Source organism: Watersipora subatra, chromosome 4 (genome assembly GCF_963576615.1).
Source record: "Watersipora subatra chromosome 4, tzWatSuba1.1, whole genome shotgun sequence".
NCBI lineage: Eukaryota > Metazoa > Bryozoa > Gymnolaemata > Cheilostomatida > Watersiporidae > Watersipora > Watersipora subatra.
Genome location: NC_088711.1, coordinates 22,405,201 through 22,417,465, shown reverse-complemented (window position 1 = coordinate 22,417,465; position 12,265 = coordinate 22,405,201). Strand labels below are relative to the sequence as shown.

The window sequence follows — 12,265 nt, the reverse complement described above, 5'->3', positions numbered from 1 at the left end:
ATGGTGGCATAAAAGATAGAGCGGAAGATTTGTGCTACTGTCAACTATAATGACCTGCATAAGATCTTGGAGAATAATAATAGCTCACAACTGGCATAATTAATCGCTGTACCTTGACACATAATACAGCGCGTAGTAGGAACGCTACAGTAGTTACTCCAAATAGATACATAAACATGTACCGTATGTACCGTATGTATAGTAACAAGTACAACACGTGCATCGTGTAACTCCATATGCATAACAGTAAGTTATGCTTATAGTATGTTATAAATAACTCACAATGAGCTATATTTGAATGAAATACATATCCATAACAAAAATAAAACAAAGTTATCACAATGCCACAAGTTTGCGATGATAATGCGTTCCCGAGTATAACAATGAGCAGAGGTGTGGTTAAACCTTTCAATTGTGCTGTTGATGGACTAGCTCTCGAAACAGGCACTTTATATAATAAATGGGTGTACAGTACATCTCTATATAGAACAGGACATCTGTAAGTAATTTTGGCGTCAACCACCATATGTAACTCAAACAGTAGAACATGAACATGCTTAAAAATGGTCGCAGAAAAACATTAAAATAAGAGATATTTTGCGGTGCATGAAATGATTTACCAATATTGATAAGGTCAAGAAGAGCTTTGCACAGACACTGAATAATTAAAAATATACTTATCCAAAAATGCACATCGGTAAAGCAAACCAAAAACTTTATGTGTAAAATCTGTGGAGCAATGAACGAGCCAGCCATAAACCACCAGCTGTACGTCTCACTGGAGCTACTTCCACACCCCTCCACTGCTTGCTGGTATGAGTCAAATGTTTTTCTATCGTATTTATAGAGATAAAGGAGTGCCAGCCTTGGTGTGCGGCGTAATGAGTACAAAAGGAAAAATGTGTAGCCTCTGTTTATATCCTTATACTCCCAGAGGTTTGTAGGCGAGAGTGAGCGAGTTTTTTCCTGTTCAATACTATTCAAGATCAGTCGCTGATGCATAGGGTTGTGCATATAAAAAAGAGATTCGAGGTCTGCTTGACATAACGATACGAGCATCTGCCCATCTACCCGCTGGTCAGCAAATGTTTCTCTATAAGAGTCTAGGCCAAGGCTTTCCAGCCATTGCGAGACGTCCTCGGTGTCCCACTTTTCTAAGGGTCTAGCCGCCCACAATTTGGAGCTCCTATTAATTACACAGAGGCAATAAATCCCATTTCACAACATGTGACTATTTCTGAAAAAGGCAACCATATGGCAGTGTGGCAGTCAACAATGACCATAATTAGCCAACAAAATCAATAGTTCGAATGTTGCGCAATGATGGGTAGTAAAGAGGAGTTATCATACCTTGATGACTATCAAAACTGACTAACATTATAACTGATAAATGCATTCCATGTAAACAAAAGAGCAGCAAGCCCAATGCAGGCAGGTAAAAACTCTGAAGCCGCGTTTAATGTCAGCATGATTTAGGTGTACTGTAGGCTGGTGATAAGCCTTAACACACAGGCACACGCACACACACACCCACTGGCGCACGCACACGCACTAACAATACACAATCTCTGCCAGATGTCACCCAGGAATACTTCTTACTCCCTAGCTAGCACGGTGCGATGCATTGTGAAAGTCAGTGCTGCCAACCTGAGTGTTGGCAGCACGTAGCCTACTCCTTGCACCCCATGACTATCTATTTGAAGATTTGCTACCCAAGCAATCTTTCATTAAAACTTAGTATTTTTTTCGCTTGACGATATAAGAGTTGCCTTTTGGCTCTGTAAACCGGCTGCACCCTGTTTGTGAGGCGAAAAGACCATTGGAGATCATCCCAAACTCATTTATAAAACAACCGCAGATAATGTCTGTTATCACAGCTTGTCTTGAAGGGATTGCAGCATCGGGGAAACATGTATAATGAATTTGGATAGAAAAGAGTAGGGGAGCTAAGGCTGTCGGCACTAGCTTTAATACAGCAACTAAGGTGCATTGCAGGTCACCTCTTAACCCAACCATACCAGGAATTGGTCTACATATGACACTGGAAACCAGCATGGACTTAGCACAAACCTGTTTTGAAAGAGAAAGCGTTTCTTCTATATCAACGCACTGTTGATGATGATGAAGACTGGCAAATCGCGTAAAATGAGCATTGATAAAAGTCAACTAACTATTGCATGAACCCATTTCTTTCCAAATGCATCTATAGAAACGAATACGACAGACACAAATGACATAGACATCTGAGATTTAATAATGTCTGCTGGCATCGAGATGATAGCACCTCTACATCTAGTGCTCCCTTAAAGGTTCACTTGCAACAAAATTCACATTACAGTTATTTGATATCAAAAGATTCACCATGTCTTACTCTGTTGTGTTGTAGGTGCAAAATATGTGGAAATGTGATTACAAGCTCTTAAAAGCTCAAAAGCGAACAAGTAATCGCAGCCATCACGGAAATGCCGTAAATTAGAACCCTTTTGCAAATCGGCTCAAATGGGACGTAGTTTAACAAGATGGCTTCTGTTTACAATTGAATGCTACCTCATTCGTCGAAACATTTTCACAAATATAGTTCTCGCATTCAATAAAACCATGTCTATTGTCCTTGCGCGTCTATTTCATCATCATTGTACTGCTGTCATTTTGAGCACCAATATGTCACAACCTACCGTAAAAATTCGTTAATTTTTTAACCTTAGCTCGAAGGAGTGCATATCATCTTCTGATAAACATGAGGAGCCTGTTGGTCACCTGTGATAGTCAAAAAATGCTGCAAAAATTATTCGTGCTGTTAGGCAGGAAGTATGGGTCACATAATCAGATTACGACTAGACGATTAGACCAAGCCGAAACAACACTGTGAAGTAGCGAGCATCTATATTTTGTATAGGCTTTTCGGTAAAACCCGAAGTGTTTGTCATAAACTAGTGTTACGAGACGTTTTATATTGAGCCTTTTACTAGTTTTTCAATTCGCGTGATAACATCACGTGTCAAAACAATAACCAAAATGTTTGAGAACATCATCAAAATAAAGAGATTCTAAACTGCGACGTTTTCGTGATGGCGGTGATTAACTGTTCGTTTTTGAGCTTTTAAGAGATTTTAATCACATTTCCACAAATTTTGCACCTACAACACAGGTGCAAGTAAGACATGGTGAATCTTTTGATACCAAATAACTGTAATGTGAATTTTGTTGCAAGTAAATCTTTAAGCTTAAAGAGATGTCACAAGTGATGAGGATGTAATCTGTGATAAAAAATGAACTCGCCATCTATAATACAATACAACTCGGCTAGTTGTGGCCAAAAGTATTAACACTAGTGCCTTTGTTACCTAGTTCATTTAGCGAAAATTGGACCAACTTTGAAAAAACATTACTTACTACATAATTTATTTTAGCCATGCATATTCCGCATCATTAGAAAGCTGCGCAAAAATCTTTCTAACGAGATCAAAACCTCTAACAAGAAATCAATTTTCGCTGAGGAACTGTCCTCTGAGATTAATTCCAAATTTTGCACCAAAATAACTCCGGTTTTACATGCCCCAGAGACTGCTGGGATAGTTTTTGTTTTAGATAAATGTTTTTAAAGGATAGAAAATCTTCTGAGTAATCATTTGATATGCATATTGTCTGGTCTGGGTAGAACAGAGTGGTGGTAAAAGACAAAAACCTAATTGATTACAAAATGATGAAGGGTGGTAATACTTTTGGCCACAACTGTAAATATATAAGAACAAACTCAACGGTAGGGAGTTGTGCAAGCTGAGAGAACAAATGTAATAGATGACTTTATCATTGACATGCATGCGAAAACATCTCAAACAGAGCGCATTTCTTGATATCCTGTAAAACCTCTAATTGAACGCCACTCGAGAAAAGGGTTGAAAAATACACCTCCACAAATCTCCAATTGAAGGCCACTTCCATTTGACCACCACTTTGACATTATTTCATCTTTTTGAGCCAATAATATCAACTGATCAGTAGAAAAGTGTCCATAAAATTGTATTAATAATAAATCGTTTATATCAATAACAGTTAATACTCTCGTTGTGTAATTTCAAAGCTTTCCATTTATTCCCTTAAAATTTTGAAAGCAACACCGTAGTAATAATCAATAACGGTATCAGGCTAGTAGTAGTTCTATGTTTAATGCAGTCTTTCTAGTTCGAAGAAGCCTACAGATTAAAAAAACGGTTTAAATTTATGATGGTAGATGAAACTTGGAAAGCAACGCCATAGAAATAACTACTAACTGTCTCGGGTTTATAGTAGTGCTTGTTTAAGGCGGTCCTAATACTGCGAAGAACATGCATATAAAATCTGGTTCGCAATTTTTGGACCAAAGGTTACGTTTAGCGAGCAAACTTTTAGTATCGCATTAGTGCTAAAGGCAGTGTGTAAAAGTTTTGCTCTGTCAAAAATTGGTTGGACGTTAAGTTCGTCTAGTTTGGCAGTGCGGAAGAAGAGTTGAAGCCAGAAGATATTGTGGAAGGTATTGGACAACTACATGTAGAAGATGTTCGTTCCATCGAAAGCAACAATCAGAACGCAGCTATTCGAGCAAACGATGAAAATATTTTTGTTTTAAAAATGTTAGTTTTTGTTTCTGCATGTAATATAACCATTTTATGTCACTTGTTCATAAAATATATTTGTATCATTTGATAAATTTTTGTTGTATAACTAATAAATACGCAGATTTATAGCACTTTATTTAATAGCATCCTTGCGGCTATCTTACCACGGCTTACAGTAGATCGATGCTCTTAACTCCACTTCTATTGCACATAAAAAGCTAGTTTTGGCTGTAAGCTGTAGCAAATATATCAGTGAGTGCAATGAGTTTTTATTCAACAATGTTAAATATAAATATAAAATAAAAATATGTCTTTAAATTTAGAATGAAATAGAAATTGAAAAGTCCAACAAGTTGCAAAGAAGGACACAGGCTATAATATCATCGCAGGTCAATTTCCAGCAATAGATATCAACTGGTAGAGATATTTCTGGGTTTCTCGATGCCCATTTATTAAGATGTCTTTGACAAGTTAGAGGTAAGTTAGCATATTTAATGCATTCAAAATTTTTAATATCGGTTCCGCCGAAAAAAGAGGACAAAATATAGGTGACATTCGCTTCGCCCGTAATAATGCTAAATTTATCTTCTGAAGAGCCATTTGAAAATTAGACTGCCAGCCTCTATTTGAACGCCGCCTCCAATTGACCGCCACTAAAGAAGGGTTGAAAAATAGAGCGGCATGGCGTTCAATTAGAGGTTTTACGGTAAACTGAAGTTGAAGGCAATAGGATTCCAGTCAGCTTTGGTGATAACAAACACACCAGGTGATGTGAAGTGTGTGATGCCGCGAGAGTGCGTGTCAACAGATTCCTAGTTTGTATTTCAACTTTCAAGATACATATATATGTATATATATATATTGTATACCGTACTTTTCAGACTGTTACCCGCTACTTTTTTCTGATGGTTTGAGCCATGCAGCTTATATAAGGGTGCGGCTATTCTGTCGCTTTTTCTTTTACCGCTAGGGCGCATTAACCAGAATCTCCGGTTTGTGCGCCTCGAGCGGTGAAAGAAAAAACGAAACAATGCCTAACGGTACTGTTCCGCTAGGCACTAGGTTAAAAAGCGTCGGCTAATACGGAACATGCTGTTAGGTACTGTTTCGTTTTAAACAGAAAAGTTGCTGCTGTGTTAAAAAGCAAAGTCCTGAGTTCTGCGGCCTATACAAAAATGCGGCCTATGTATTGTTTTATTATCATTTTTTGAAAAATAAAGCAGGTGTGGCTTATATAGGGGTGCGGTTTATAGTCCGAAAAGTACAGTATATACATATGCCTGGACTACTGTTATCTTTGACCACATATTATTAATAACAGTTAGCTTTAGATTACATCTTGCGTACCTATGATTTAGCCCATACTTCTCTACAACGACAGGCTAGTGGCTGTTTATATCAACCTACAGTTTAACCCTCTTACTGTCGTATGCACATTTATGCGAAAACTATAGTCGACTGCCATATGTGCACTTTTGTGAATTTCCCAGCAATTACATAGTAACTTAATTTTATTATTCGTTGACAACATAACCAACGATCTTGAGCATTTTTATGGCATTGACAGTGTTGTTCGAAACCTCGTTTAAAAAATTAGCCTGAATTCACGAAACAATTTTAAATTTTTGTTTGGAAATTTCCAACTCAAAAATGTACATTTTTTTCTTTTTGACGTTTGAACTATATAGCGTTATTATGGCTTTCGTAAGAACTTCCGAGTTAGAAAACAAAGAATTACTTATGTTGATGACATTCTCGCCGATTCAGATTTTAGTGATTACACAGATAATTAAAGTAGCAGCACTGACTCTGATGGTGGTGAAAGTAATAGTTTTGTAAGAGAAGTAAGAATAGTAAGGAACGTTGTAGAGGATAGTTTTAGCTTCGTAGCGATCGTAGCTTCACATAGCTTTAGCAAATGCACAAAGTATAGATAAATTGAATTTTTTGCATAGCACTGTTTATTAACATGTTGGCAAAATAAAATATATAACAAAAATGTTCTAGATGGAGTTCGATGTTAAAAGAAATTTGTATACATATCATGAAGCTAAATCGGCAATTTATGGCAAAATGGCTGGTAGTAAAGGATCATATTGGACCAGTCGAGTTAGCTCTCCTAGATTGTACTATGCATTTTTACAGTTTTCATAGTTTGACAGAGTTAACAATGGGAAATTCTATGTTTTCTTCTCACAATTAAGCTATATAATTACAAAACTCAGTTTCGTAATCTTGCCTAATATGGTTGCACTGAGGAAATAATACAGGCAGTGATCAACGTGTTTGATAAAAGACTTCTATGCTCAGGGTTTGAACTCTTGACATTACATTTGCTATATTAATGCTCTACTAACTGTGCTAAACTGACTGACCTATATACATGCATAACAATCTGCACTACAGGAGCAGTGTTCCATGAAATTAAAAAGTTTTTGCATAAAGGAAGAGTTACAAGATCAGACTGCCAGAGTTCTAGACTTTCTCTATGGTTTATCTTCGTGTATTGTGAAAAAGCAGGCCCACTGCAAGTAAGGTCGGGCTCAATTCAGTCAATTGGCCAATGCAACCCGAACTATGATTGTAGACATAGCAACACGAATATACAACCTTTCTTATATCGCTGAAGACTTACCCAAAGCCAAACATCATGAAGTACACCGTTGCTATAGCAACAATAGCTATGACCACACCTATGAAGAAGCCACAGGAAGCTGCTGTGATGTCCTCTTCATCACGGTGTTTCTTTACCAAAGCTTCGAAACTGTAAAATTAATATATCACAATCTTTACATATGTACGATATAATTATGCTACACCTGCAAAACTGGCCAGCAAGCAAAAGCAAATATAAAATCCAGATATCATAGTAAGTGTTTGAGATAAGGAGCTACTAGAATGCAACATACCCTTCAATAGCATTCACATTTTCAGCACTTGCCATAGTTGACTCAAGTCGATAATCATATTTTTCTGGGAACAGTTTTTGAATCGAAGACTTGATTTGCACATTTTCTTGGGGTAAGCCAACTAATTTCTGCAAATCGAAAACAAGATAACAGTGTATCATTGTCAGTGTGATGCGCTTAGCCGCAATTTGGATTACCGTGGATTATTGAAATATGCTGCTTTAAAAGAAAAAAAATTTGAAAATCAAGCAAATTTGCAAACAAGACTTTTGAGGTAAGGCCGTATCCTGGTAACTGGAAGACTTACACTATATCTGATCAAAACACATCAGGAAAATATTGTTCTATTTTATTAACAAATTGATACAAATAAATAATGTCGATATTAAAAGATAACATAATTTTTAAATAGTAAACCCAAAATTCTAAACTAAACTATTTTTTACTTCCTAAATCAACAGTGGGAAGTTTTCTTAGTAAAGTGATTTAATTGGACTGTGACTGTGAAGCAAAACTCACACCTTTATGAGTTGTCTTTCCAGTTTACTTGCATGTAGATGTAAGCAAAAGCTTATCAAAGAAGGCAACTCTTATAAATTCCAATGAAAACACTTCCAGCATTTCTGGTTGCACTTTGTTAATTAAACAATTTCGACAAGTTGTGCAAATGCAATATTGTTATTCTTTTACCTTAAAGTTACCTAACATTTAGCAGACAACCCGATATATGGTTACATTTTGATAAACAAACTCGTACAGAATGCAGAAGTTAGTTCATTCATCATTAAACTATTCAATTATTTCTAAATGATGAGACACTCCATTCAGGCCTAGATACTTATTAACATAATACAACAGAAGTTTGTTGATACAAACTATTTAACTAGCAATGATAATAATACAGTATTAATCGCAGCAATAACTCAAAGTTTAGGTTAACTTGCGATGATTAATTACGGTTGTGCTTATATTGTTGACATTTATATAGTGAAACATCTACATACGAATTTTGTTCATTTCAAGACCTGCTTATATTAGAACATTTACATGTTAGAGCAAATATTTCGATAAAAACATACTGTAATTTATAAATATTTTAGCCTCCAACTTACTTTAATAAAACTTCAACTGTATTAATGTAATTGTCTTTAATTAATACTGCAGACAATTACAGATAGCAATACAAGAAGTACAATCTAGAAAGATGTAATTTAAAGGACATAAGCAAAATTTAGATAGAATAAAAAGTTTTTTTATCGTTATTACATTAAAGACAGGTGATAGGTAAAGATGGTAAATAAATATGCTGCGTAACTTACTCGTGTTCGAATCAGACAAAGTTCAACAAACTTGGCTTACATATCTCTTGACAATTTTATATTTATTTACATTTACCTTTCAGTGTTGTCTTTCAGTCTCTCTTCTTAAACATTGAGGAACTTTAAATGAAATAAGTTGGAAAAGACTTTGAGAACAGAGTTGAATGATTATTAGGTGCTAGGTTAGGACAATGAGAAGAGGTTGACTATACATGACATACTCGGCATGATATCTGTTGACCCACATGATATCTGTTGACCCACATGATATCTGTTGACCCACACTATATCTGTTGACCCACACTATATCTGTTGACCCACACTATATCTGTTGAACCACACCCCAACCTAACTGATTAAATCATGTCTTCTTAATCTAAACCATAGAACAATTTGTAAAATATTCTCCCATTTAACATGTTACGTTAAGGCATAGATTGGGCACAACTTTGGCGTCTACTGAATGTACATTCCCTAGCTGCATTTCATCTGACCGTAAATACCTAACACAGCTGTTGGGCCACATACTAACCTATATCATTGCTTAGATATGAGCTGACAGCTGAGAGAGCTTCTTATGCTTCATTCATACTACCAATGAAGACGATAAACGCAGTGATGGACGAAAATGCCACGTCATAAATATGAGAGTAGGCCTTACGCAATGCAAACAGCATCAACAGCAAATTGTACCTAACATAGTATACTTCATTAGCTGTTTACCTCTCTGCATGAAGGACATTCCATCCTCTTACCAACATCACACCAGTGTGCAAGGCAGTGTCTGCAGTATGTGTGACCACATGTAAGACTTGTTGGCATCACAATTAACTCAAAACAAATAGCACATGTTAACTCTTCTTCTAAGGCAGAAAGACAGCTTGTAGAATCACGGGGAGTTAGAGTTTTGTTTTCATCGAGACAACTCAACTCCGTACCATTCTCTCTGTCATCCAATCGATCTCCACTACCATCTTCAGATTCCATCTAACGTCAATGAGAGATCATTGAGTAAATCCTTATAGATTACACGTATAACTAATTGCTGTATAAGATAATGTTAGAGTTTCCTATAAGGTTGAAACATTTTTTACATGTACATTCTGAGAGAGTTTGATCTATGCTCCGTATTATTTCGGTGATGAGAAGGTTCTATTTCAGTTAATAGACTTCACCATAATTTCACTTACTGAGTGACTGGCTATTATGATATAGCTATCTACATGCTGTCAGTTTGTTTGTTTATAAACTGTCTAGAGTTTAAGAAATGAACATCTGACACTGCATAATAATAGTTATTAAGACAACTTTATTTTATTTTCATATAGTCATAATATGCAATATGTCGCGCAAGCACATGCTAAAATCAGAGCAGATAAACAGACATACCTAATATATACAAACATTTATAGATATTAAAATGTAAAAGAACAGTATGCTTAAATTTATACATTACAAAACACTTTTTTAATTATATTACGACATGTTGTAATTAGTATTAAAATGTAAAATTCTCATACAAACAGAAAGATTCACTAGTAATTTTGGCTTGCATCCATGTAGTATATGAATTTCTACGGGAGATTGTTGCCTTCGGTGTGTCTCTCATTTCTCTAGTATATATAATATTTATCAACTGTCTAAATGTATTTTAACAACACATACAATGTTTGCCTACAACACGAAAGCATTTAATTGATCATAAAACAAACCTCATTTGGCATGAGGTTGCTCGGAGATCTAAAGAGAGTTGAAATGGAAACATATTTAAACGATTGTTAAATACAATTCATATTATGCACAAATAAAAACACTTCAGAACAGCGCTATTTCACAGCGAAAAAATTTACTATAAAAATAACCTGCCTACTTTTTATCGAAACCATAAACCATAAACAACTTGCATTTAGTAGGCCCATGCCATTAAATTTTTGTTTCATAAACTCTATTTATTATGTAGGACATATCAAGCATTCACAGACTTCAACCCTTTCCAACAAATGAAAAGACAACAGCTAAGAATTTAAGGAATCATTTTCTCCCAAATGGCACATTGTACGGAACAGCATACTAGAAACTGGGTGACACATGCCAAGTTGGCAAACACAATACTGCCTCTAAAATGTTATTGAACCATGGCTCAGAAGGGTTGATAAACTAAATAGGCATTAAAAATGTTATGAATAGCTTTCATAAATTTATATATTCATGTTTTGAGCAAATGGAATTCTTTTCGGTCTTTCACTGCAAACATGGTGTCACTCAAGTTAAAACTGCCAAGCTCTGTAATAAGGACTAATGAGACCGTGTCTATTAACCAATTTTACATGTAACTGTTATATCTTTTTCAAACCGCTATGTGTGCTTGTTTTCATTTGCTATTCTTCTTAAAAATAACTTTCACCTTACTGCCTCGTTCAACTTGTGAGTGATTGTCAGCACAACCTATGCCATGCGCACATTTGTGCAACTGTTTACCTGTGCAACTTGTTTACACATGTTCAGCTAAAAATGCAAGACTTCTCAAATAATAAATTAACGCAACATTTGTTTCTCTGTAATTATAATAACAAACGCCTCAGCTGTTAATATATAGCATGACTATGACATCTTTACTAACTTGTTTATAACTTTATAAGCAAATGAAACCTGCACAACAATAAAAGTTAACTTTCTCTTACATTAATATGGATTTCATATTTTCTTAGCTTTTTAACTATTTCTAATTAATTACATGTAGAAGAACGATCTGAAAGCGCATAGTGATATATACGTAAAATGATACGCGATTTGAATCGTTGATCAGGAAACTACTTTGGGCGTTATGATGATGAAAAGCAGTATCAACAGTTTAGCACATTAGTCAAACGAAAAGGGGTAATACAAAGAACTAGAGAGCAAAACAAGCAAATAAAACGTGGTTCACCAGATTCCTAGGCCTTTTATTTTATAACGTAAAGCTTACCTGAATGTACAAACGAATGAAGGCAATAATTACCCTCTTCAAAATGCGCTGTTATGAACAACGCATTAGACACTATAAACAACTGAATATGTCACAAGCCCGACTGGTACTTATTTAGCTGAACAATGTGCATTAAGTAGTACAAGCGCTAGATGAATGGAACAAGTGACAACGTCTTCTCGAAGCTTTTACAAAAAGCGTCATCACACGATGAAGGAATAGTTGAAACTTGCAATTTCTTTCATTATTATTTTTTGGACAGTGATTAGGCCACAAGCTAAGTTGTTAAATCGGATGTTTAATCGCTACATATTTATGTTGCGCAGTATATACGATTATCGTAAACATCGTACGTCAACGGTTGCCGAATCACCCAGCTATAGAAAGACGCAAAAGTAAACCGTGGAGATGACTCTAAAAAATTTAAAATTTATCTTATACATTTACGTTGGTTAAAACTGTGTCTTCGGTTATCTG

The 12,265-nt window shown here is 35.6% G+C and overlaps 1 protein-coding gene across 1 annotated transcript; it reads right to left on the bottom strand.

The window, feature by feature from the left end:
- Positions 1-1,034: 1,034 nt before the first annotated feature.
- Positions 1,035-12,145, bottom strand: LOC137393121 (bifunctional apoptosis regulator-like). The gene is made up of 6 exons (XM_068079542.1): positions 11,789-12,145; positions 9,547-9,810; positions 7,505-7,632; positions 7,231-7,359; positions 2,071-2,128; positions 1,035-1,186 (listed from the first exon to the last, which is right to left on the bottom strand). Exons 2-6 carry the CDS (start codon positions 9,808-9,810, stop codon positions 1,163-1,165), a joined length of 603 nt encoding a protein of 200 aa, XP_067935643.1. The 5' UTR covers positions 11,789-12,145; the 3' UTR covers positions 1,035-1,162.
- Positions 12,146-12,265: the final 120 nt, after the last annotated feature.